Source organism: Gouania willdenowi, unplaced genomic scaffold, assembly GCF_900634775.1.
Source record: "Gouania willdenowi unplaced genomic scaffold, fGouWil2.1 scaffold_312_arrow_ctg1, whole genome shotgun sequence".
Taxonomy (NCBI): domain Eukaryota; kingdom Metazoa; phylum Chordata; class Actinopteri; order Blenniiformes; family Gobiesocidae; genus Gouania; species Gouania willdenowi.
In genome coordinates this window covers 10450-38281 of record NW_021145073.1, presented here as the reverse complement: position 1 = coordinate 38281, position 27832 = coordinate 10450, and the positions used below count along the sequence as shown (strand labels likewise).

Sequence of the window (27832 nt, the reverse complement as noted above, 5' to 3'; positions counted from 1 at the left end):
CCAACTAGTATTGATATTAGTATCTTCAGCACGTGTTTTTACTCACTAAATGGAAATTTAAACTTCTATTTTTGAGTGCGTTAAAAAAAATCCACGAAGTGCAACGAACCGCATTGAGAAACGCGGGCTGTAGTTTCCTCGAGCTCTGCTCTCCGTCCAATCAGGAGAGCGGACACTTCCTAAAAAACTACGTGTCCCAGCAGCCCCTGCGCGTCAATTAGAAACGTCAACGAGCCAGTGAACATTAAGCGGAGCAGACCAAAATCCCAAACAAGGAAATGGTGGGGGAATAAAACCAAGCAGATGATTAAATTAATGCATGTAATAATTAATATGTAGTTCTGCTATTAATGAGGACGCGCACATGGCGTAGAATGGATTACGACTTCAAAACAAAGCTGGCGGCCGAGAGAGAGAGAGTAGAAGATCTGTTCGAATACGAAGGTTGTAAAGTGGGTCGAGGCACCTACGGACACGTTTATAAAGCCACGCGCAAGGACGGGTAAGAGCCGCTCGGACACGCTGTTCTGTTAGTGACTGAGCCTCCCCCCGCTGTGCTACAGACACGGTAACAGCCGTAACAACAGCAGCCATGCCTCAATGTTTGTGTTTTCATCTAACGCTCTCACACACGCTCACTGACGCCCCCTCACACACACACACACACACACACACACACACACACACACACACACACACACACACACACACACACACACACACACTAGTGTGTGTTACCATCGGCCAAAGCTCAAACTTATTTTTAGACACACCGTTGACCCTTTAGTGATCATGTGACACGTGTGGATGCAGCAGTAAGGGGTGCGGGTGGAGGGGGGGGGGTCTCTCTGCGACCCCCAAAATAAAGGTTCCAGAGAGCGGGGACCCCCACTGTAGCTGAACATGAACACTGAAGAACAGTCATGTGGAGACAGGACCATCTATAAGGGGGAATAAAGGGGAGATTTTTGGGGTCCATCCATAAAGTCAGTAAAATGATGGTCCATTGTTCTATGAATCTGTGATAACCACATTTATTTATTCATCTAAATAATATCCACTGTTATCCAGGAACGTTTATTATTATTATTATTATTATTATAGTCATCTTAAAGATGGAAATCATGGTTTTAATCACTAATAAAATGGTTCAAAGTGACCAAAAATGGTGGAAAAGGAGGTGAAATGAGATTTTAAAAACCACAGAAATTGGTTTAAAGTTGCAAATTACAGTGGACAAAAACAGACAGAAAAAGTGGTAAAAAAAAAACGGTTTAAAGTGTCAATATTGGAACAATTAGTTTAAACTGGCAAGTAATGGGCATGACCAATGGTGAATGTGGTTAAATTGACAAAAATCTAGTGAAAAGAGGTTAAAAGTGACAATAATGGGTCAATATATGTGATATTATGTGTAAAAGTGGTAGAAAAGGTTTATAAGTGTTGAACATGTCTGAAAGTAGAAAAATGTGCAGAAAAGACATTGAAATGTGATGTAGAAGTGTCAGAAATGGGAGAAATGTAGCAAAAATACATTTAAAGAAGCAAAAGTGATTAAAATTGGTGAAAATATGGTGTTTGGTGTAGTTGCAGAAAAAGGGTAAAAATAAGCAAAAATGGGCTCAAATTGTTCAGAAAATATTCTTAGTTTTTTTTAAGACATCTGGCGACTGCCTCACTAGTGTCTCGTGACCCCAAATTTTTCCAAAACACTGCAATTTTCTTTATATTTTTGCACAAAATTCCCTAATGCTCCTAAAAATGAGGCGTTTACCTGAAAATAAAAATAAAAATGACAATGCGATAATACTCAAAATGCAAACAATGATACTTGTATGATGTTCAATGGTATTGAAAAGAGTCCATTCTAAAATGACTATGATGGGTTTTTAAATGTTTTATTTATAAACTTCTCATAATTCAGACATATTTACACTTCCATTCAGTTCAATGAGATCTGTTTCTCTGAAGGTCAAAGCTATTGGAGTATAAATCAATCATACATTATAGCACATCTCAGTGCAGATTCTAGAAGATCTACCAACTTTGTTACTGAATGTATTTTACAATGTAGTCATACAATATTTATCTTTTTTTCTATTTCCACAGGAAAGATGAGAAGGAGTACGCACTGAAACAAATCGAAGGCACTGGAATCTCCATGTCCGCCTGCAGGGAAATCGCTGTGAGTTCCTTTGAGGACACACAATTAACTCTTTCATAGCAATATTTCTTCTCATAATAAGTGTAAAAACAGTCTTTCACAAAAAACATTTCCTCATCATTGTAGGAATGTCCAGTTGGGATACTCGCATTATATATATACAGTATATATTTGTCTTCATAGAATTAACACGTTAAACCTACTATAAGAACATCATCATGCTGATGTGGCTGAGAGAATGTGCTAAGCACCCTCACTGTGGGAAGTCTTTTATTAGTTTTTAACTTTTTTGTAAATAGGGCTCTTATTTTGAAGTTAACAGGAAGTAGACCTATGGAGGGTCTCTGAAAATGTGTGAAATGTGTCTACGTGAGTTTTATGGATCAAATGAGCTCATGTTGATATTTAGAGTTATTTGTATTTTTCTGTCCTTGTGTACTTTTGTAGTGGTTATGTGTTATTTCTTCATATTTTTATCTATTTCTTTTGTTTTTATGAGTGTCCTTAGAATTATTTTTCGATTCATTTTGTGTAATTTTCTGTCCTTGTGTATTTTTATGGTCATTTTATCTGTGTTGTAAATGTCGTACTAACGTACTACTAACACTAACGTACTACTCATACTAAAATATTACTCGTCCCACTCATACTAACGTCCCACTCATACTAACGTCCCACTCATACTAACGTACCACTCATACTAACGTACCACTCATACTAGCGTACTACTCATACTAACGTCCCACTCATACTAACGTCCCACTCATACTAACGTCCCACTCATACTAACGTCCCACTCATACTAACGTACCACTCATACTATCGTACCACTCATACTAGCGTACCACTCATACTAACGTACCACTCATACTAGCGTACCACTCATACTAGCGTACTACTCATACTAACGTACCACTCATACTAACGTACCACTCATACTAACGTACCACTCATACTAGCGTACCACTCATACTAACGTACCACTCATACTAACGTACCACTCATACTAACGTACCACTCATACTAACGTACCACTCATACTAACGTACCACTCATACTAACGTACCACTCATACTAACGTACCACTCATACTAGCGTACCACTCATACTAACGTACCACTCATACTAACGTACCACTCATACTAACGTACTACTCATACTAACGTACCACTCATACTAACGTACCACTCATACTAACGTACCACTCATACTAGCGTACCACTCATACTAGCGTACCACTCATACTAACGTACCACTCATACTAACGTACCACTCATACTAACGTACCACTCATACTAACGTACCACTCATACTAGCGTACCACTCATACTAGCGTACTACTCATACTAACGTACTACTCATACTAACGTACCACTCATACTAACGTACCACTCATACTAACGTACCACTCATACTAGCGTACCACTCATACTAACGTACTACTCATACTAACATACTACTCATACTAACGTACCACTCATACTAGCGTACCACTCATACTAACATACTACTCATACTAAGTGTGACGTCTAAATGAGTATGTAGTGTGTTCACATTAGATAGTAAATATTGAGTATGTGAGAAATACCAGGATGTATACTATATGGGGACATTTTTAAGTATGCATGGTGAACACGCTTGTCATACTCAAACGTCCCATGATGCATTGGGAGCTGAATGTAAAATGGTCCCGGGAACGGCTTCAAGTTAAAAAATCAAGCATCTTTTATTTTAAAATTAATTAATCTTCCATTAGTTTTTCAGCTATTTTGTAAATAGGGCTCTTATTTTGAAGTGAACAGGAAGTGTAGTCAGTAGACCAATGGAGGTTCTCTGAAAATGTGTTAATGTGAGTTTTATGGATCAAATGAGCACGTCATTCCATGACAGTTACAATAACAAAGTCAATTCTTGTAACTCAATTACATTTCAATTACAACAGCAGCATTTTTTTCAATTAGAATTACATCATAAATGTAATTAAGTATCAATTACGCGATTATAAATAATTGGGTCCATCCCTGTTCCTCACACTATGACTTCTCATTTTTCACCTTATGTGGTTGTGGTCATACAGTATTAGTTCATGTTTTAGATGGATGAACATTTAAAAACGTTACTGATGCTTTTTCAAAATAAACCAATAAAGTTTTTTAGGCGGGGCTACCGGACTCAAAACGCCCTCACTTTGTTCTTCTTCTTCTTGTGTACACTAGTTAAAATCACTACTCCTCTGTTATTGGTGAATGGATCGAGCTGAAATATGGTAGCTATAATCTATGGATGTGTACCCATCGACGCTCGGGGCCCCATTTTTCGATTTGAGGCCCATTTCCGGTAATTTCCACATTTATGGGAACATAGTCGTGTGATATATCATTTCAAAGGTAATTCAACGTACATTGTGATTATGCCTCGAGGAGCCCACCCTCATTTTTTTTTGGCAATTTCCATTTAAAGTCGTTTTCTCATTTATTTGTGAGTCAAATATTACAACAGTTGGTGATACTGAATCATTGACACATACCATGATATGAATGGGGCTCATTACTTTGTATGTGTCACGGGCACCAGGGGGAGCCATTTTTCAAATGACTACTCCTCCGTTAATGCTGGTGGAATCAGGCTGTAATTTGACATGAATATTCTATGAGCGGATGTCAAGAGACCTTTTTGAAAGGAGGGGGGTCCACCCCCTTTTTCGGTCATTTCTAAATCTATCGGAACATAGTCGTGCGATATATCGTTTCAAAGGCAATTCAACGGAGATTACTATTTTATGTTGCACAATTTGATTTGTTTTACTCGGTGGAACCGAGTCCTTTGACTGAATTCATGGGAACATGGTACGTGCTATTCAGTGCGGAGACGTTCTGCGAGTCTGGCCGTAGTTCATCAGAACTTGTTTTAAAAAATGCAACAAATAATGCAGAGACACTTTTCATGCAGGACTGCAGGGAACCAATGAGGACACAGGAAAACGTAGTTATGTGTGAACTGATAAAAGTTACAGAACAACTGAGCTCATGACACGGTTTGACAGCTTTGACGAGTAGTGTTTTCTTTCTTTCTTGATGCTTGACGTTACTATGGGAGTTGTTTGAAATGTACTGCTGTTTATGACCATACAAGCTAACGGCCTGTGGCGATTACATAACACAGACCAATTTAGACCTGAGACAGGAATGGAGTTTAATACAGTGGTAGAGACTGGATAAAGCCTCTGTCTGTGGCCCGTTGGAGGTGACCTGCTCTTCACTGGTCCAATAAAACTAGAAACACATCACGTTCTGGTCTGAGGTTCATCCTGCAGAACGTAGAATCAATCATCCCAGGAATCCAACAGTTACTCATCATTTCACATTTAAACTGTAACTTATGTTGCACAAGATTAGATTTTTGTTGAGTAGAAAGTTACACACAGTCACGTGTCAAACTCATGGCCCGGGGGCCAAATCCGGCCCTTTGGAGCATCCAATTCAGCCTGAAGGAGAAAGTATTAATTACAGAGAAAACATAAATCATTGTGTAAATGACTCAGCACTCCCGATGCTTATATCACATCATTTTTAATGTTAAACTGTTGAAAAACTCAACATTTTTACAAAACCCTGCAATTCTTTTTCAAATTATGACATAATATTTCCCTAATAAAGTAGAAATTGGTCACAAAATCAAAGAAATGTAAAGTGTAGATCCTGTTGGGACTGATATTTGTCACTTATTGCTTGGACATTGTCGGTTTATTACATATTTTGTATTTTATGTAGACATAGAAGTGTAAACTAGAAAACAATAATGTTGAAATTACTCGTTTTTCAGCATAAAATCTGTGGTTAAGTTAAGATTAAACTGCTCCGTATTAGACCCCTGAACTAAAAAGAGTTTAACACCCCTGCATCATGTGAAGGTGTTAAATCAGTGGTTCGCGACCTTTTTCTCGTCGTGACCCCAGAGACTTTATTTCTCTGAAATATGTTTGTTTTACTGTGTTACAAACACAAAGTGTCAATATGCACCAGCTCAGATATTTTCATACAGCTTTTTATTTGAACTAGATTTATATTTGTGAAAAATATAGAATACAGTTGTTAGAGAATGTTTTAATTTGAAAAAGCTTTCTGGCCTTCCTGCACTGTATATCTATTTCTGTGATATTATTGTTTTGTATATTTGTATTTTGTTTATGCTATTCTATTTATTTTTATTTACTTTTATACAATTATCTTTTTACTCTATTTATTTCTTAAGTCCTTAACGGGAACTCAGGGACGTTATTTTGTTATGTACATGTTAGGGCTGGGCGATATGGAACAAAACTCATATCTCAATATTTTTCCTCAAAATGGCGATATACGATATAAATCTCAATATTTTAAATTCAAATAAAGTCTGACCAGAAAAACAATTCAGGGTTAAATTTGGTGATGCTAAATGCTACACAGACACATTTATTAACAAATAGCTGCACAATATGTGACACTTTATATATATATATATGTATATCAAAAGGCGATATTGTAATTTTCTATATTGCCAAAATAGAAAACCCAATATATTGCCCAGCCCTAGTACATGTTCACTCACATGATGACAAATAAAAATTCTTTGAATTATGTGTTTGTTTTTTTAACTGTGCAAAATAATTTTAAATAATGAATAAATTCATGTTTGAACATTAAAACATAAAAACGTCATTTTTAATCAGTGATTATTTTCATTTTTATCAATTACTAGACATTTCAGGTTACCCCACACGTGGTCCCGATGCCAAGGTTGAAAAACACTGGTTTAGAGCATCTGAGGAAAGGAATAAAGGACGAGGAAACATAAGAAACTAAAACTTTTACATATTGATCCATGTTATTAAACAAACTCCTCCAGGAAACGCTTCAGGGGGTTTTTGTGTGGTTTTTTTGTGCTTAAACTGTATTGATTATTGATTGCATTTTACACCAAACTTCTATATTTTTATTTGTTTTGCAGTTGTTGCGAGAGCTGAAACACCCAAACGTGATCGCTCTGCAGAAAGTTTTCCTCTCCCACAGTGACAGAAAAGTTTGGCTCCTCTTTGACTACGCTGAACATGACCTTTGGGTGAGTCTCCGTCTATACCAAACCTGTCAAGTCTCTCGTTTTGGTCGGGAAACTAATGTATTTTACCTCTGTTTCTCGTCATCTTCCCGTATTAGTATTATCATGTAAATATCCTGTATTATAAGATAAATAAATAAGAATATTCCTCTGCCTCTCTAAACTGAACGCTGTCTCTACTGGGTGGTAGTTCTCACCAGATTAGTGTCGACAGCGGTAATAAAAAGAGAGATGGATGAATGTAAGACAAAGAACTCGTTTAATTTGTTTTATTGTAATTCTTATTTAAAGCTTAGTCTTTGGTGCATTGGGTTAATTTTTTTAATATTTATTTTTCATTGTAATTATTTTTTAAAGTTTCATTTTCCACTGTAAACTGTACACTTGTTGTTTGTTTAAAAGTAGTGTAATAAAAACAGTTTTCTTTTTTTTTTTTAAACAAAATATGATAAAAAAAAAAGGATTGTGATTAATAATTGTGATTACAATATTGATTAAAAAAAATTGTGATTATCATTTTGGCCATAACCATGCAGCTCCACTCTGCAGTCACTAAAAGGTAACTGTAACTGTAACTAAACATTGATATTTTCTAGCACATCATTAAATTCCATCGAGCGTCCAAAGCCAATAAGAAGCCGATGCAGCTGCCTCGAGGAATGGTGAAGTCTCTGCTCTACCAGATCCTGGACGGGATCCATTACCTTCATGCTAACTGGGTGTTACACAGAGATTTGGTGAGTGATTTATTCATCTTTAATCTCACAGTCTGACGCTGTCAGTGGTTCAATCATCAATGCTTTAATCTGCATTAAACTTATTTAAGAGCGTCAACAAACATGAACTAAACATACTAAATAAAACATATTAAAGTTCAGAAATCATGTAAACCTTGATGACAGGGATGGGCAACTCTATCACAGCGGGGCCACAAACATGTGACTGAATCAGATCCAAGGGCCACATTATCAACATTCATGTTAGCATTTAGAATAATGACCAATCTGAGCAGTAATACAGGAAAGAACAAAGGGTTTGTCCAGGTTGGGGTCAATTATAATTGTACAATCACATGACTGATAATTAACTACATTTATGGTGTAATTATGATTTTAAGAATCTGTTGGTGTTGTAATTATAATTGAATTGTAATTGAGTTTAGATAATTGATTTTGGAATTGGAATTGGAATGAAAATTAACTAAGATATGTCAATTATAATTTAATTTAACAGAAAACTTGGGATAAAAAAACAAATTAGATTTATTTTGATTTAAGACACGGGTCAAAACTGACCCGTTATCATAAGAGATGCTAACGGTAAGCTAACACAAGATGAAGCTTACGCTTGGCAGTTTATTTCATACTCAGTAATTGTGATTAATTGGAATTTAACTTTAGTAATTGAAAATGTAATTGTAATTGACTTTTAGAAAAATAATAATAATTTGGTCACTGTAATCGTAACTGAATTGTAATTGAACACAGTTAATTGAAAACGTAATTGTAATTGAGCCCAACCCTAGTTTTGTTTTTGTGTGAGTTCTCTTTGTGTTTTTAGAGTTTTTAGACATTTTGTGTGTTTTTGAATTTCTTTTGTCTGTTTTCTTGTCAATATGGCAAATTTTTGTCGCCTTTTTGTTCTTTTTTTTAGTTATTATCTGTGCTTTGTTATATTTCTTGTGTTATTGTTGACACTTTGTGTATTTTTGAAGTCATTTTGTATATGTTGTTGTTTTTATAGTCATTTTATGTTTAAGTGGCTGGTTGGTGTGTCTTTGTTATCATTGTGTGTACTTTTGCTGTTGTTTTCTGTGTTATGTTGGGTTTCATTTAATTTCCAAACTGGTGAATTCCAGTTTAGTTTTGCGCCTCCAGTTTCCTGTCTGCTTTCTGAGGACACTTTGGTTTAGAGTGGAGATGATTTAGCAACATCTTCTACTTTTTACACTCGTCTTCAATAATCTGGCAGTAGTTGAGTTCTCAGTGAGCTGGGTTCTCGTGACTGTCTGGTTGGCTCACATGTCACTTTCTCTCTTACTCATTTCCAATTTGCCATTATTTAGTCAAGGTCATGGTCAGAGGCGTGTGCCTTTGTTTATCCACCACCACAGGCTGTCGTCAGTGGAATCTCTCTGAAGTTTGTAGGTCCTTGTTCACCACACCTCAGCTACGTTTACATGACAGCTTTAATTCTCCTTTAATTCAGAATAAGAAATTAAATCCTCTTTAAAAAGATTAAAAATCACCCCGTAAACACCTCATTCTAAATGAAAATGACTGTTCTGAATTAAACTTGAAGAAGCATAGAGTAGGATCTAGAACTCAGACTCCATAGTGACCTGACGGCTGTCTGAGTAACTGCAGTCATCATCAGCCAAGCGTGCATCAGCTGATGCTGTGACTAGAGGTGGTCGGGTTCAGTCATAGGGATCTTTGCGCGCAGCGTTCTTCTTTTTCTGAGATCAGCGCTGCAGCAGCAGTTGAAACAATAACATGGATTATCCTTTTCTTTGATACATGGATCATATAAATAGATATTTGTGTTTGACATTCGCTTGTTAGCCGTGTTTTACTCTGATGTTGACATTAACAGTTGTTTGTTAATAAAATCGGTGCTTGTCACTAAAACAAACGTAAATATTTTGTCATTTTTTTAGAAAAAAATGAGGTTTTTACTGCTGGGTTGTGACTGTTTACTGCGAGACCTGTGCACATGTCTCTGTGTACATCTGTGGAACCAAACAGTAATTTAGTCCTCTGTCTCCATCTTCTTCTTCCTCCTCCTCGGCATCGGCCGATGCGGGCTGCTGCGTTCGCCGATCCATATTATTTACAGTGTTGTTATACCTCACCTTTGTTCATTTCAATAAATGTTCCTTTTTTAAAAAAATTGAGATTCATACCATTTGTTATCATCATTGTGTCATTTTTATGGTGTAAATTGAGGGAGCAAAAGTAGAATCAGCTCCAAATACAGTATCGGCTCAAGAAAATCAGCAGTCCGTATCGGTCAATCGGTTAAGACTTTGGTATCGGCATCGGCCCTAAAAAATCCCTATTGGTCTGTCCCTAGTGTGAACTCATTCTCTTTGGTTTAGAACACTTCATCACTCATTAGCATTAGAGTACTTATAAATAATGTTTATTTTTTTCACAAATCCAATGGAATAATAATGGAATAATTCCTCGATCTTGTCGTTCTGAGCATGCTCATCCTGTAGTGATGACGCGCTGGTGACGTCATTGGTACACACATACGGACATATTACACACACGGACATCATCAAAGTACACAGGCTTCATGGAGCCCTGCACCAGGACACAGAGCTTCACTAATGACGTAACTAGATGGAGGTAGAACATTAACCGCTGGCTCTGATTGGCCAAAGTACGTCTTCTATCTCCTGCTCAGCTGACCAAAGTGAAACAGTATGTTATAGCAAAACTACAATACAATTATGTGGTCTTCTTTGTTGTAGCTGAAAAGAAAAGGTTTGTTTTGTGTTTTTTTTTTCCTGGTAGATGTCATTCATCACGTTCACCCCCTCATTGGTTGAAATGTTCCATATGGGGTCCATTGTAAAGGATGAATGACTAAGATTACACAGCTGAACAGCTGATTGAAGCCAGAGATCTCTTCATGGATTATGTGCTCGTCTCTAATCTCTAACAGTCCTCAATGACCAAAGGCAGGAATCACATGATTTAAAGCTGCAGGATGTAGATGTGACATGAGTAATTTAAACACAGCAGTGAGTGCACCACCAGCTGAGCCCATTCTACGATGTACTGCAGATTATATGTTTGTGTTTTAACCTTTCAGGTGTTTGTTGTTCAGGAGAATATTCATTTTGAATATCAAGATAAAAACAACTTTCGTTTCAATAAAAGTTCCTATGGTGAAATACTCTAAAAGGAACCTGAAATGAATGAAAATGTATATAACAAAAAATGTGTTTATTGTATTACCAATAAACAAAATATGTGCACCTTTAAAAAACTAAATAAAATAGCTTTTTAGAAATATTTTATACCTTCAGGCATAAACTATGGAGAGCCGCCATTTTGGACAGGTTATGACATACTTTCGTTGATCTGTGTGGTGCATTGTGGGAGGTAGAGGCGTAACAGGAAGTGTAGTTTTTCAGCAGCCGTGTGTAACTCTTCACTCAGTGATAAAGGTTGTATGTTAGGAGAGGATTAAATATCACCTTTCTCACCAACGTCCTACTTCCTGTGCGGCTCTCTGCACCCACTCAGCATCAGAATTAGCCTAACGCACAGCGCTGTTGTTAGCAGCTGAAAAACGAGTCATGGCTGAGTAGTTAGGTGTTGGAAGTGCACAAATATGGCTAGAAACTGTGATGAAAGGACATGTGTTCATTGATTGGATGGTAAGTTCTCCTGACAGAGTTCATCATTTAGACACAAGGAAATAAGAGGGACAATGTGGTGGGGGTGTGGTTAATGCCATGACACCCCCATAGTATCCTCTGTAAGTAGAAACGTAGTAGTGATCTGAACAAGTATGTTTACAAGCTGCATTCTGTTCATTAGCTTAGCCCATTAGCTTAGCCCACAGGTCCCTCACGTACCACTCAATGTGATGTGAACGTAAACGTTTTCAGTGTGTATCCCGTACAGATGTTATGGAGTTAACGTCTGGATAATGTTGGCTCCAAATAACGACTTGGTGTCGTTGTTAGCAACAGCTAACAGGAACAAACCAAAGTGTGTCACATCCTGTTCAAAATGGAAACTCTTCATAGTTTATGACCAAGATATAAAATTGTTCTAAAAAGTTATTTTAATGTGTTGTTTTATTTTGTTTTGTTTTTTTAATAAAAAGTTTCACATATTTTGTTTATTGGTAACACATTAAACACATTTTTGTTATTTACATTTTTCTACAGGTTCGCTTTAAAGATGTTCACAAATTACAGTAACTCAACAATTAATATGTGACTTTATGAACTGAGATGATCTCCAGCTTTGCTCTAATGTTTAACCTCAGGTTTTACAAAACCTTTCTGAAACACGTGTGTGTGTGTGTGTGTGTGTGTGTGTGTGTGTGTGTGTGTGTGTGTGTGTGTGTGTGTGTGTGTGTGTGTGTGTGTGTGTGTGTGTGTGTGTGTGTGTGTGTGTGTGTGTGTGTGTGTGTGTGTGTGTGTGTGTTACATTTGGCTGTTTTTGAATAACTGACTTTAAAGTCTCGTGGTTTCTTCAATTCACTAAAATAATATTTCCAAATGATTGAAGCCCAAACGAAGGTGAACTTGTGCAGACACTGGAGATCACTGAACTAAACAATGGCAACATGGAACGTTTGTAGAAACAAGCCAACGGTTTTCAAGTTTCCTAGAAAATTATTTAAAAAGTGAGAGTTTGTGTGAGAGTTTTTATTGGCAAACAACGCTCTTCATGACACCTTATTAATGCTAATGACATATTATGACAGCAACATAGATCGATAGATACATAGACAGATAGATAGAATGATAGATGGATAGATATTTAGACGGATAGATATTTAGACGGATAAATAGATGGTTAGATATATAGATAGATTATAGATAGATGATAAATAGATCTATATATATAGATAGATGGGTAGATGGATAGATTATAGATAGATGATAAATAGATCTATATATATAGATAGATGGGTAGATGGATAGATTATAGATAGATGATAAATAGATCTATATATATAGATAGATGGGTAGATGGATAGATTATAGATAGATGATAAATAGATCTATATATATAGATAGATGGGTAGATGGATAGATTATAGATAGATGATAAATAGATCTATATATATAGATAGATGGGTAGATGGATCGATAGATATCATTTTGTTGAGATATTTTCTCTTGTTTTTCAGTTGTTTGGATATATTTCAGGTGTGGCTTATACATTGACCTTATTTGGATATAAATACCCTGAAACTAAAGGGTTGTTGCCCAGACATACTGTACTGTATATGATGTGATGATGGATAGATGACAGACTGAATAGCTGCTGGTTGTTTGCCTCTATACATGGGGAGTAGTCATCAGGGTCTCACTTACACATTACATAAGTCGCTGTAGGAACAGGCATGTGCTCAGCATTGCAGCACTGCATGGTGCCCCACCCCCACCTCCCCACCCCCCACCATGCTAATGGAGCTCTGCAGGCCTCCCTCGTGGGTTACATAACATTCTATGGCAGTGTTGACTTATGAGCTCTGCTGACTCAGCTGGTTTTATTACCTCCACTACAAATAATGACATATTTTATTATCCATGGAATTGAATATTTTTTACATTATGTCAAGGCCCTGATATAGGAGGATCCTAATGTTTCACTCTATAGTCATGTTGATGCTAAATGCAAGAACGCATCTTAAATAGTGCATCTACCAGATGTTTTACAATATTATGGCCATCTTAACGTTAAAAATTGCATTTTAGTGTTGGTTTTTGTGTAGTTCTGGTCTGCTGTTCATATAATGATTCATGGTCATGGCATACGCAGTTTGCACCAAAAGTGGCCAAAAGTTTTCATTACAGTTTTCACAAATTAATTTGAAAAAATATTAAATGGTTTTCTGCCTCTTTGATTCAAACATATTATTGTTAGTTTCATGTCACAGATGTTCGTTTTATATCACATGTGGAGTGTACGTTTTCAGTGAAATGGTCCCAAACTTTTGAGACTTTAGGTTGGTTTTTCTTTTGTTACGCACTTTTTCTTCACAATATAACTGGTGCAGCGACACTGCCCCCAGCAGTTCATATATGGTACTGCAGCAAAAATCAAGCAGAAAGATTAAAGTTTAACGACTCGTTGACCCACATTTTTTGTAGTCAACATTATTAATTATATTACTAATCATTTTTGCATTATTGTATATGTTACACATATTGTGGTTGGCGCGAATCTTGAGACAGTCTATATATTTCTTTTTCTTTTTTTTTTTCTTTTGCCCCCTGGTAAGAATCATGGATATATACTGTATTTTCCTGTATTTTGATTAAATATAAAGAAAAGATTTGCTCACATGAGCAGTGCACACACGGCCCCTTCTGTGTCCACCAACCTCCTTAAACGGACACAAATATTGGGCTTCAAACAGAAACGTGTGTGTGTGTGTGTGTGTGTGTGTGTGTGTGTGTGTGTGTGTGTGTGTGTGTGTGTGTGTGTGTGTGTGTGTGTGTGTGTGTGTGTGTGTGTGTGTGTGTGTGTGTGTGTGTGTGTGTGTGTGTGTGTGTGTGTGTGTGTGCGCGCGCAGAGGTGTAAAGAGTACTGATATATGTACTCAAGTAGAAGTACAAGTAAGTCGTACATAAAATACTCAAGTATAAGTAAAAAGAAAAGTCAATTCAATAAAAAAAAAAAAACTTTTCAATCAAAGACAAAAAACACAAAACATTTTTTTTCTTTTATTTTAATGTTTTATTTGTTTGATTGAATAATAAAGACACAACTGTACTACCCATAATATGGCCCAATTACAAAAAAGATGAATATTTTCTCATTGATTGAAATTATTAATCCTTGATTAATTGAACTTTTTTTTATGGAATTGATTTTTCTTTTGATCAAAACTTTTTTCTTTTTTTTTAATGAATAATGAAGATGAAAATCTACATTCATACCTAACAAGTCAACCAACAGTCTAAAAACTAATTAGATCATATTTTTAAGTGTGTTTTTAAAGGCTCAGAACTGGTAATTAATTGTAATTAAACTTTAGTAATTACGAATGTGATTACTAGGGGAAAAATAATAATTGTAATTGGGGGAAAAAAAATGCTGCTCAACGTAATCATAATTGAGTTGTAATTGAACATGGATAATTGAAGATGTACTTGTAATTTAAAAATGTAATTGACCCCAACCCTGCTAATAACTGTGTTATATATATATATATATATATAATTTAAGACCTTCAGAGATGACGTCATAACGTAAAACGTTACGCAAACCAACAAAAATATTAAACTAGAAGCTATTCTGGGTTTAAATGAGCATTTGCATATTTTTTTTTTCATAAAACATTTCATTTACAAATGTTATTTATTATGAGTGTTAAATTCTCCAGATGTTCAAAGGTAACATGTTTCATTTATTTCCATGCACCAGTTTTCTACAAGTTATTAATAAAATAAAAAATATGTAATTTTCTGGTTTATAAACCCTGTCTTATTATTGTAGGGGCATTTTTTAACTTTCTTACTTAAGTACATTTAGTATCATGTACTTTTTTACTTTTACTCAAGTAAAGGAGCAACTTCAATACTTTCTTTATTATTCATGTATCTATACTTTTACCTGAGTACTGAACACTAGTACTTTTACACAGTCTATGAGACACATAGACATGGATCTGTCCCCATCATCAGACATATTGAGTGTATCTCTCTGTTACCACAGAAACCAGCCAACATCCTGGTAATGGGTGAAGGACCCGAGCGAGGACGAGTCAAAATAGGTAAGACTGATGATAGGACCCATGACGTGAATGATGCTCTGTGATCAGCACTGTTACATAACACCCACAGCTACAGCGCTGCAGTCTATTTTAAACCCAGAGCTCCAGTTATAGCTCTGGGATGTTATTCCAGGACTGACTTTAGTGTCAACGCTATTTAATGCTCCAGGGCTGTTTGTTAAAAACACGTTACACTCGTATCTGATGCTGAAAGGCTAGACATTATTTTTTACTTTAAGAGAAGTTTGACTTTGAATAAAATTGAGACGGACCCAGTTGTTTTTTAAAGTTTGTGTAAAGCAGAAATAAATGTGTGTTATGAGTTTGTCACGCCACAGAAACACGTGTTATTAACCACTGAGACACATTTGAAAGATGAAAAAAAAATGGCTATGTATATGAAATTAAGTTTCAAAATCATGGAAAAACACGCTGAGGGCGTGTCAGTTAGAGGCGCTGGAACCACGCCCATGCGCGGGAAGGGCACCGCCTCCTTGTACTGTGTCTATGGGAGAGAGCAGTGTGAAAGCAGCTTCTCCCATTGGTTTTCCAAAAGTGCCAAACGAGGTGTCAGCAGAAAGGTCTGCTCCGCCCGAGTCCCAACATGTGCATCCCTCCCGGGTAGAGTCAGAACGGGCGAAACACACAATCGTAGCGCAAAAAAAAGTGCTTATTCATGGTAAATGTGGCATCAGTTGACGCGTTTTATTTCCCTGAGTCTCAATATGTGGTTTGTTTTTGGCTAGAGGCCGAATTGCGCCCACTGGAGGCCGCAGAAGTTTGGTGTGCTTCAGCAGCAGGGTCGGGTTAATGATGCTAACGATGGCTACGTTACATAACGTGACCCGCCCATTAAATCCTGAACACAGACATATGAAACACAGGTTGTGAAACCTAGCTCTACAATTACATTATAAATGGTTAAATGGCTTTTTACGTGTTTTAAAGAAAACATTCATGACATATTTAATGTGTTTAGAAGAAAATGTCTGAATTTGTTTTATACTGACTTTAATTCTTTATTTTTCTGTATTTTTGTTTGAACACACAAAGTTTACAAAGGGTGGCATACAACACAAATTACAGATAAAATCATAATGTAAATAGTTTCTTGTGATCTTTAAAAGTCTTTTTTCTTCAAACAAAACTCAGAGAGAAATAAAAAAAACAGTTAAATTAAATTAAGTAAACCTGGAAAAACAGAAAATATTTATCTGAGGTTCAATCAATGACTTTTACATGTAGGTTTCAACAGTAATATAATAAGGAAAATAAAAGTGTAAATAGTTTTATATATCAACATATATACCCACATACAACACTTAGATAAACTTTACCACAGTTGATGTTTTTAAATGTTTTTGCTGATGATTTAAATGTTTTTATTGATCATGTAAAGCACAATAAGTTGTCTTGTGTATGAAATGTTCTATACAAATACATTTGTCTTGCCTTACGTTTTTCAATTACAATTACGTCTTCAATGATCTAAAATGATCCTGAAGAGAAGTGACAGGTAGTTTAATAATTATTAACGACGTATTTGTCAGACGTAGAACTGTAACATGGTTCACCAGGTTTACCTTTAATTACATTGTGAATTACAATTCAATTATGATTGCAACAGCAACAGGTTTTTATCCAATTACAATTATAATTACTATTGATCCCAACGCTGATCAGTTGTGTATCAGATGCTTACTCAAAGGCATCTGTAGTGCTAAACATAAACAGTAAGCACTAGGATATGTGTTGTTGGGTTATAATTAACATCTTTTCATACTTCTTTTAGCTGACATGGGTTTTGCTCGACTCTTCAACTCTCCCCTGAAACCACTGGCAGACCTGGACCCTGTGGTTGTCACCTTCTGGTACAGGGCCCCAGAGCTGCTGCTCGGTGCCCGACATTACACCAAAGCTATCGGTGAGTCTGAGTCACAGCGGAAAGAAAAGCTCCGTCCCTGACGCTGACTGTGGGTTCTGTGTTCAAGACCCACCACGCTGGTTGAGCCTGGGCGATAAATCGATGACGATATATCGCGATAGAGATGAAAATATAGAAAATATGTGCGATGGATAATTTCACTGAACTCCGTCAACCCGGAAACAACCGGCAACTCAGAACCGCAAGGCATTCTGGGGGATGTAGGCAGAGGAACAGCTTGAACTGCTCCAAAGTAGCCGTGTACGTGTGCATTAGTAGTTTCATGTTTCACGTGGACGTGTTTGGTTAAAGACCAGACACACCCAACAAAGTTTAAGATCCTCCTCCTGATCCACTCAGCGTTCACACAAACACACAGAGTGAGATACACTCCACTATAGCATGCTAAGCTAAGCTAACCCACTGACACATCAGACTGGGCTAAGAGCTAACGCTAACCACCGGAGAGACCAAGTAAAAAATACACGTCTTACTGTCATCAAACCACAAAGAGCCTCTGATTTACTGATGGTCAGATTTACATCCTGTGAAATCATTATATTTCATGTGTTCACAGACAAAGATGGTTCCATTAGACTCTAATGTAACTATTGTGATTATTACACCACAATATCCTGTTAGTTCTGATCTCAGTTACTAATGATTAAATCATAAAGTATGATTTGGTTTAATTATAGGTAATCAGAGATATTTATCAGCTATAACTTTATGTAACTCATTATCAGATATAAAACAAAGTAGATTCAGCAGCAGTGGTTTATATTAAACAGTAAAAACACAGTTATACTGTATATTAATACATATCCTGCTGTTGGTCAGTGATATTAGTTCTACCTCAGGTGTACACTGATTATTTATCAAATGTGTTGCACATTTTGATTGATTAAGCATTTATTTAATGTCTATATTTGTACATTTAACAGTTTATTTTTTCAATTGAGGTTTTTTAGTTTATTTCTATAGTTTTGTTGACCTCTTTTAAATGTTAAAGATTACATTTAATATAAAAGTATTTAAGTTTGGCTTTTTTTCTTCTGGGCCTTATTTTAAATAGATTAAAAAAATCAACAATTATTGATATCGACTGATATGAAACAGTTATCGTGATACATATTTCAGGCATATCACCCAGCCCTAACGCTGACTGCCATGTTTTAATATCATTCTTTAAACTCTATAAATGTACGTACCCCCCAGGCCCTATAGGGGGGGTGACATCTGACGATATTAGATAGTGAAAGATTAAAACATGACGACGATCTGCTAAACCGTCTAGTGATTATTTTATCTTTGATGGTGCTGTGTCTGTGCTATATGTCTGTGTGACAGACACAGTACAGACACGTTATTTATCTCTGCTAAAACACACACTCTACCTTCAGACTGTGTTTCTTTTATTGTTGTATCCAATCAGCAGTGACTGAGCAACAGTTCTCAGTGCTTTGATCACCTCAGGATACAACGAGTCACTGGATACATGTGAACATGACATAAGAACAGGTCTGACCAGTGACTGACTAATGAATGAATGAATGGGTGATGCTTTGACTGAACTGGCCTAACACAATCAGCTTTGAACATGACGGAGGCTTAAAGAGAATCAGACGTTGATCAACGGTCAGGATTAAACCTGGCTAGCTGCTAACTGCTTCATCCAATCAGACACCAGCCATGTACCACCCCCCATCCCCACACAGCCACAAAACGAGAGAAAAATATACCAAATAATAAAAACAACAGTCAAACAACAACAAAATGATACCAAAAACAAATATTTACCATTACCAGCAACACATAAAATGACAACAAAGACACATTAAATGAGAGAAAAACACACAAGATCACTACAAAATACACACACACACACACACACACACAAAGAGATTCATTTAAATAATACCAACAACACACAAAAACGCACAAAATATACTGAAAAATAAAAAAACCAGACAAATGGTAACAAAATACACAAAACTGATCTTAATTAGAACATGAACTGAAAATACAAGAGTCAGTGTTGGTTCCACACCAGGCAGGAGACGAGCAGACATGAGAGAAACTTTAGAAATACATCTATTCAGGAGGAACTAAATACTGTTTAATTCTACTTATTTACTAAATTAGAGTCTTTAAAATGTGTGTTATCACAATGTTCTATCTGAGCATTGGCCACGCCCATAAAGGAGTCATAAGGACATTCAAAGCAACGCAAAGGTTCACATTTCAGAGCCTCGTTCAGTGACAGTGACACGTTTATTAGTGAGGTGTGTGTGTGTGTGTGTGTGTACACATCAGATATTTGGGCGATTGGCTGCATCTTTGCTGAGCTACTGACATCAGAGCCCATCTTCCACTGTCGTCAGGAGGACATCAAAACCAGTAACCCCTTCCACCACGACCAGCTAGACCGGATATTCAGCGTCATGGGTTTCCCTGCAGGTGTGTACTCAGTGTGTACTCTGTGTGTACTCACCTGTTTCATATGAAGCAATACATATCTAATGTGTGTGTCAGTGATCTTCCAGCCTGTGTCACTCATAACAGCTCTTTAGTGCTGTCTACTGCCCCCTGCTGCTGGGATGGAGAACTCATTTAGAGCAGTTTTTCTCAAACATTTTTGGGCGTTTCTCACTTTGAACGAAGGTGAACTTTCAAGCCCCACCTGTGCTCATTGCAACAGGGAACAAGTAACATCATATTTCATGATGAATCAAAAGTTAAACTAATAAAACTGCAGTGGTCAAAAATACAGGAAATAAAGAAACATTGTTTACAATCTGTGACAAAAAGATTAAGAAAACAGAAAAAGAAATTCAGTGCACGTATGAAATGAACTAACAGGGTTAGTGTCAATTATTATTGTAATCACGTAATAGATAATTAATTACCATGTTACAGTTCTATATTTTACACATACGTAGTTAATAAATATTAATATGTTTCATATACAGGTTCATCTCATTTCAGAAAGTCAAACCAATATATGAGTGAAATATTTTAAGTCTTTATTTCGTGAAACTTTAATGATTATGTCTTACAGATAATGAAAACCCAACATTCAGTGTCTCAGAAATGATTTAAATAAATCAATAATAAATTCTATTTCAAACAAAAACGTAAGGTTTCTGAAAAGTCTGTTAATGTCTATGATCTCAGTATTTGGTTGGACCTCCTTTAGCATGAATAACTGCATCAATGGGGCGTGGCATGGAGGTGATCAACCTGTGGTACTGCTCAGGCCTAATGGAAGCCCAGGTTGCTTTGATAGAAGCCTTCAGGTCATCTGCATTGTTGGGTCTGGTGTCTCTCACCTTCATCTAGACCAGGGGTTCTCAACTGGTCTCACCCTGGGACCCACATTTTGCCACGGTCATTCATTCGTGACCCACCTTTTTTTTTTAGAATTTGACCAACCAAAGCTAGCATCTAAAAACTAGCTTATACTGTATATAAAGTTTTTTTTAAACATAAATCCATATATTTTCCTGTGCAACATGTGCCTGTCAAAAGAAAAGTGTGTTTCAAAATAAAAGACAAGTCCATTATGAGAGACATTAAGTATTTATTTATTTTGACCAGCTGTTTCCGACCCACCCAGTACAGGTCCGCGACCCACTTTTGGGTCCCGACCCACCAGTTGAGAATAACTGATCTAGACAGTAGTCATAGATTCTGTATGGGGTTCAGAACACCATGGTGGTGATGGAAGCAGTGCCAAAAAGATTAAGAAAACAAAAAAGGAAATACATTTTTTAAGTCAACTCTTTTTTATTTATTGTTCCGCTCCATGTGAAGTAAATGCTGACATAAATCATTACATTTAGTTCCCATTTCACATCTAATGCAGTCTAATCATTTATTGTGTGTCGGAGTTTAGTTTAATGTTAATGCATTTAAGATGTCCTCCTGTTTGTCAAGCCCCACCTGTCATACCTCCATTCCCCACCAGGGGGCGCACCCCACACTTTGAGAAGCACTTTTTTAGATTGCTTTGATGTTGAGTAATTGTAACAATAATTGACTGAATAAAACATCTTCATCTCTTCCTGTAAAACAACATTTATCTGTTTGTAAACGTCAGATAAAGACTGGGAGGACATTAGGAAGATGCCAGAGTACCCCACGTTACAGAAGGACTTTAGGAGGACCACGTGAGTACCTGCTGTCACAATGTAGTCAAATAACCACAGGTGAAGACGTTTTCTGTTTATTCTACAGGTACGCAAACAGCAGCTTAATCAAGTACATGGAGAAGCATAAAGTGAAGCCTGACAGCAAGGTGTTCCTCTTGGTACGTAGACATTCACACTAAACTTAGAGCGCCGTCTGCAGGCGTCAACGTGTTTATTTGATTCCTATTCAAAACACTTTGATAAGAATGACTGTATATTGTTAATATACAATGATTCATTTTTGGTTAGTTTAATGGTGTGACTTGGGATTTTTTGGAATTTGTTTGTGCATTTACCTTTAAGGAGGTACCAGCTTAGCCATCTAACACGATATATCTATGTACTACTTTAATACTCCATTTTTGTAATGTATAGTATACCATGTTCTACTGAAAAATGTAAATGCACTGAACATCTCAGAGTTGGTTTGTACTTGTAGCTTCAGAGGTTACTGACGATGGACCCCAACAAAAGAATCACATCAGAGCAGGCGCTGCAGGACCCGTACTTCCTGGAGGAGCCGTTACCGACCACTGAGTGAGTATCAGACGTGTGACGCACCGTGAAAAAAAACCAGGAACAGGTCAACCAGGGGTGTTAAAATATCATAGAGAAATGTTTTACACCTCCTGAGCAGCCAGCAGGGGGCAGTAACAAAAGTTTAACCATTTTAATGCTTGATTCACATCCATAATTAATACATTTCTTTCATTTTTAGGAGCCAAGCTTTAGTTGTATTTTCGTTTTTCTCATTTCCTTTATCTCATCATCAGAATAGATGCTACAGTAGCCATGTGTTGTACTCCAGCTTCTAGTTTATTGACCCAAACCAATAATATAGTGTGAGAACAGCCAAAGGAAGGTGGTATGTTAATCAATTAGTGCTGTGTGATAAGGAGAAGATTTTATATCATAATATAGGTAGATTTATATCCTGATGTTGTATTTATTCCCTAAAGTTACATGGAATTAATGGAAAATTTCTATTCCTTTTATATTGTATTATATATAAAAATGTTTTCTATAAATAAATTGGTAACATGACCTTTTCCTTTTTCTCAGCACCTTTAGGATTTCACTAACAATTTCTGTGATTGTTACGAACTAAAACGCCTGATGTTGCTGCAGCTTTTTCCAAATATTGTTTCAGAAGTTGTGACTAAAGCTGGACATTAAACCTAATGAGATGGGCCGGATTGGACAGTCTGGTGGGGCAGTTCCGGCCCACGAGCCGTATGTTAGACACCCCTGCTGTAAAGTGTGTTTTTTTCCCTGATCTTCTGCAGTGTGTTTGCTGGATGTCAGATTCCGTACCCGAAGAGAGAGTTTCTTAATGAAGACGAACCTGAGGAGAAACCAGAGAAGGTAAAATCCACTCCCACAGAAACGTCTCCACGCTGTGCTCCAATAACAGAGCCGGGATCAGACAATAGTGATAAAGAACACATTCAAATGTATCATTTTTAATGCTGTCAAAACTAACGCCTTAATTTAGTCGATTCATTTGCATTTACTCAATGTCAAAAATTACAAATCTACAACTAATACAGTAAAGGTTTCTCCACACAAAACACCTCATCCACAGAAAGAAGAAAAACAAACATTAATGGAAATCTAAAAACCCTCTGTAAAAATAAGCTGCTTATTTTTATTAATAATAATAATAATACTAATAATTCTATGAACAGTTGTTTATAATCATTTTGTTTCTTTATTTATGCATTTCACCACATTGGTTATGGTATGTGTATTACAGTACTATACTGTCATATGTTTTATATCAGTGTTTCTCAAATGGGGGTATGTGTACCCCTAAGGGTACGCGATGGCACTACAGGGGGTACTAGAGAGAGAGGAAAATTAACAAATAAAGTGTTGGTCCCACCCCAGGCATGAGATGACAAAAAATATATAAATAAAGTATTTTTCAACCTTGGGGTCAGGACCCCATTTGGGGTCGACTGAAATTTCGGAAAATTTAAAATAGATTTACGAATTATATTATATATGTATATATATATATATATAATATTATGTTTTAATTATTTTATTTTATTTTTTTAGTTAAAACAATACAAACTTAAAAAGAACTGTATTTCGATAATTTCACTTTGTGAAATATAAATCTAGTTAAACTAAAATGCTGTAGAAAAAATATCTCAGTTCAAACATGATGAAAAACTAATTTGAGTAAAAAAATAATGTCTTTGGGGTCAAATACTGTTTATTTCACTTATTTTATAAAATGAGATTATTTAAAATGTGTGTTATCACTCATTCATTTCATTATTATGATCTATAGATTTTTAAATAGTTTTCTAAGCCAAATGTTGTAATTGGACAAAGGGGGGACTAGGATTCAGAAATAAGGTAATACACTATATCACCTATAGTGTATTACCAATCTTGTATGTAATATTTATGCTACTTTATAAATTGTATTAATGTATCTGTTCAATAATGTATCTGTATTTGTCAGTGAAGTGTTCTTACTGTTTATAATGTGCTAACTTATATCACTACATATGGACCTGATGTTTTATTTCATTTATAATTTCTATTATTTATAGTACACATGAATATTTCCTCTGATGGTCTAAACTAAAGGTGTTAAAGCCCTTTATGGTCTCACATACAGAGGAATAGAAATGTTAAAAAGAATAAATGACTTTATAAAGACACTTTGTTATATATCAATATTTTAATAATGTTATTAATTTAAATAAAAATTCCTCAAATTGAGGGCTTTTCTCAGCAAATTTTTAGAGATTAGATGAATTAATTACAGAGCTTGACGGTACTAATATTTATAAAAGGCCTTCACAGATGACTCGGGTTCATCATTTCATCCTGTACATGAGCAACATTAAAGATCTTTGAATCGTTGCTTATTCTGAAATTATTTTTCCTGCAGTGACGAGTGTATGATATTGTATCCTCCGTTATACAATCCCATTGGTCAGCAGTTTGTTTAGAGGCAAAAACCATTCATGAGCTCCTTTGACCATTAATGGTAGAATGTGGGTGTGTCGAAGGGGGGATATGTAGTGAATTCTCCTGTTTAAAAAGAGAAAAGTGTGTGATTTGCTTTGATAAATCAGAATATCACTTTATGTCTGGATTCTACACAATGTAGATCTAACAAAACATGAGCTAGGAACTGAAATGTTTCTAAACGTGGACAATAGGGGGCTGAAAACAAAGAGACTGAGACCCTGTGAACAATTACAAACAACTAAAGCCTCTCAGACATGCTTTATTTATTACAGCTTGTGTTCCTTTGCAGAATCAGATGCAGCAACACCAACAAACAGCAGCGCAGACCCAGAACCAGCAGCAGACGGGGGCCCAGCAGGCCCCATCCCAGCAGAACGCAGCTCAAACCAACGGAAATGCCATCGCCACAGGGGCCACCACTGGTGGGGGGCTGCAACACGGTCAGGACCAAGTGCCCCCCAATAAGAAACCTCGCCTTGGACCCTCTGGGGCCTCTTCAGGACCAGGAGTACTACAGTCAGAGTACCAGGTAGCACCGGTCCATTTAAAGCTCTCTAAGGTTATTAATGTCGCTAATAAAACCAGTCGATGAAGGGCGTCCAGTTGTTCATGTTGGGATGAACGTGGTTGGCAGAGGTGACAAAGTACTAATACTTTGTTACTGTACTTACAGGGAACATATTACACCCATTTTTCACCTTTTAAAACAGTTCCCTGTGGTCTAAATGACATATCTGTGCTGGGGTTTGGTCAAAACATAACATGAATCAAGCAACAGAAAAGGTTTATGACCCTGTATAAAACAGCTGTTTCAGAGCGCTCCATTTTGGGGGGGGTGTCCCTGGAGTTGCACAGACCTCCCCCTTCCCCGCCCCTCTCTTCTGCGGGGTGGCACACACTGAAGGTGCGTTCACACCGAACGTGACTGAAGTGACTAGATTACATTCAAAATCAATGTAAATGATGTGACATCAAGAGGTCTGTGAGGTCCTAACCCTCACCCATAGTTAACAACTCACTGTCTGTAGAGCCGAGTCAGCAGCCCCTCCCTCCAGCTACAGTGACACAGCTGCAGCAGGAGGGCTGTACACTTCCTCGATTTACCTACGTCACCGTGCATCACCTCACACTCAATAGCAGCTTAAATAGCCATGTGTTTTACTGTAATGTGCAGTTTTTTGGCAGAAAACAATCACAACTGTGTGTGGATAGCAAAAATAAATTTACTTTGGTGATTACTTTAGCATTCTGAGATTTGTGTACAAATAAAATGCATTATTATTATTATTATTACTGATCCCCCTCGTAACAGAGCGATACATTCAGGGAAGTCAGTGTACTGTCTATAGACACGCCCACTCATGAATATGCATAAGTTTGTGTAGAATGGATATGACACACTTTTGTTGATTCATGTCAGCTGTTGCTAGGCAACAGTGTAAAGCCAGTGGTTGCTATAACAACAACAGAAACATTTGTTTAGCGTCTCTGAGCCAGACGTTGGCTCCATAACATCGGTACGGGATACACACTGAAAACGTTTACGTTCACATCACATTGTGTGGTATGAGAGGGATCTGTGGGCTAAGCTAATGGGCTAATAAACAGAATGCAGCTTGTAAACGTACGTGTTCAGATCACTACTACGTTTCTACTTACAGAGGATACTATGGGGGTGTCATGGCATTAACCACACCCCCACCACATTGTTCCCTCTTATTTCCTTGTGTCTAAATGATGAACTCTGTCAGGAGAACTTACCTGTTGGTTCAGGTGCTGATCATCATCCAATCAATGAACACATGTCCTTTCATCACAGTTTCTAACCATATTTGTGCACTTCCAACATCTAAATACTCAGCCATGGCTCGTTTCTGCTGCTAACAACAGCTCTATTGTTAGCAGAAAGTTGGTGAGAAAGGTGATATTTAAGCCTCACCTAACATACATCCTTTATCACTGAGGGAGGAGTTACACATGGCTGCTGAAAAACTACACTTCCTGTTACGCCTCTACCTCCCACAATGCACCAGTTATTTAAAGCCACAGGCCGTGACAATCATCCAATGTGCGTCATATTCTCTTCATAGTTTATGCTTCAAAGTATAAAATCATTCTAAAAAGTATTTTTAATGTGTTTTTTTTAAAATATATATAAAGGTGCACATATGTTGTTTATTGGTAATACATTAAACTAAAAGGGCAAAGAGAACATAAATGAATCCATGAAGCAGAGATGAGGTGATCTTCTAAATGTTTTCTTCTCTCCTTCAGCACTCCAGCTCCCGCCTCGGTTACCATAGCAACGTCCAAGGCTCCACCCAGCCCCAAAGCTCCATGGGATACTCCTCCTCCTCCCAGAGCTCCCAGTACTCCCACCAAACTCACCGTTACTGAGGCTCCTCCTCCATCCAATCATTCCAAACAGACGGAGCAGGAATAGAACGTCACTACAGGAAGTAGAACATCACCACAGGAAGTAGAAACATCACCACAGGAAGTAGAACATCAGCACAGGAAGTAGTTGTGCAGTTGCATTGATTTTTTTTGTCATGAACATGTTCCACAAGGAAGAGAAAAAAATGTCATCAGTGCAGCTTGTTCTACAGAATCACTAACTGAGCCCAGTGCATGCTGGGACGTTTCCTACCGGTGAGCCAATCAGAACGCTCCGTCACTTCTTCACCTTTTTACACAAACTCTTTGTAAAGCTGACGATTAGAAGAGCGTGTAGCGACAAGTGTGTATCGAGTTAGAAGCAAACATTAGCAGCTAACATTAGCAGCTAATATTAGCCCACAGAAACCACACACCATTGTGTGTGTGCGCGCGTGCGTGTGTGCGAGAGTTTGTGCGTGCGTGTGTGTTTTAATGCATGTTGCTGATCTTTTTTTTTTTACTTGTGCACTGAATCAATCTAAAAGGTTTAATTCTATCTCCTCTTGTGTCTCTGATGTGTTTCACTGTAAACTCTTT

General features: G+C 36.9%; 1 protein-coding gene across 1 annotated transcript; it reads left to right on the top strand.

Annotated features, from left to right (window-relative positions):
- Positions 1-230: 230 nt before the first annotated feature.
- On the top strand, positions 231-27253 carry LOC114459433 (cyclin-dependent kinase 19). The gene is made up of 13 exons (XM_028441686.1): positions 231-502; positions 2110-2185; positions 7151-7261; positions 7855-7995; positions 15685-15742; positions 17535-17666; positions 19983-20126; positions 21769-21838; positions 21906-21978; positions 22299-22396; positions 23146-23224; positions 25146-25385; positions 27131-27253. The coding sequence occupies exons 1-13, from the start codon at positions 351-353 to the stop codon at positions 27251-27253; spliced, it is 1497 nt and encodes a 498-aa protein (XP_028297487.1). The 5' UTR covers positions 231-350.
- Positions 27254-27832: the final 579 nt, after the last annotated feature.

What these genes read in the sequence shown, in the direction of transcription:
- LOC114459433 (XM_028441686.1), top strand. Translation starts at nt 351, where the DNA reads ATGAGGACGCGCACATGGCGTAGAATGGATTACGACTTCAAAACAAAG. An exon ending in GGGTGTTACACAGAGATTTG is followed by an intron (nt 7,996 to 15,684) that starts GTGAGTGATTTA and finishes CTGTTACCACAG; the next exon opens with AAACCAGCCAACATCCTGGT. An exon ending in AAGGACTTTAGGAGGACCAC is followed by an intron (nt 21,839 to 21,905) that starts GTGAGTACCTGC and finishes TTTATTCTACAG; the next exon opens with GTACGCAAACAGCAGCTTAA.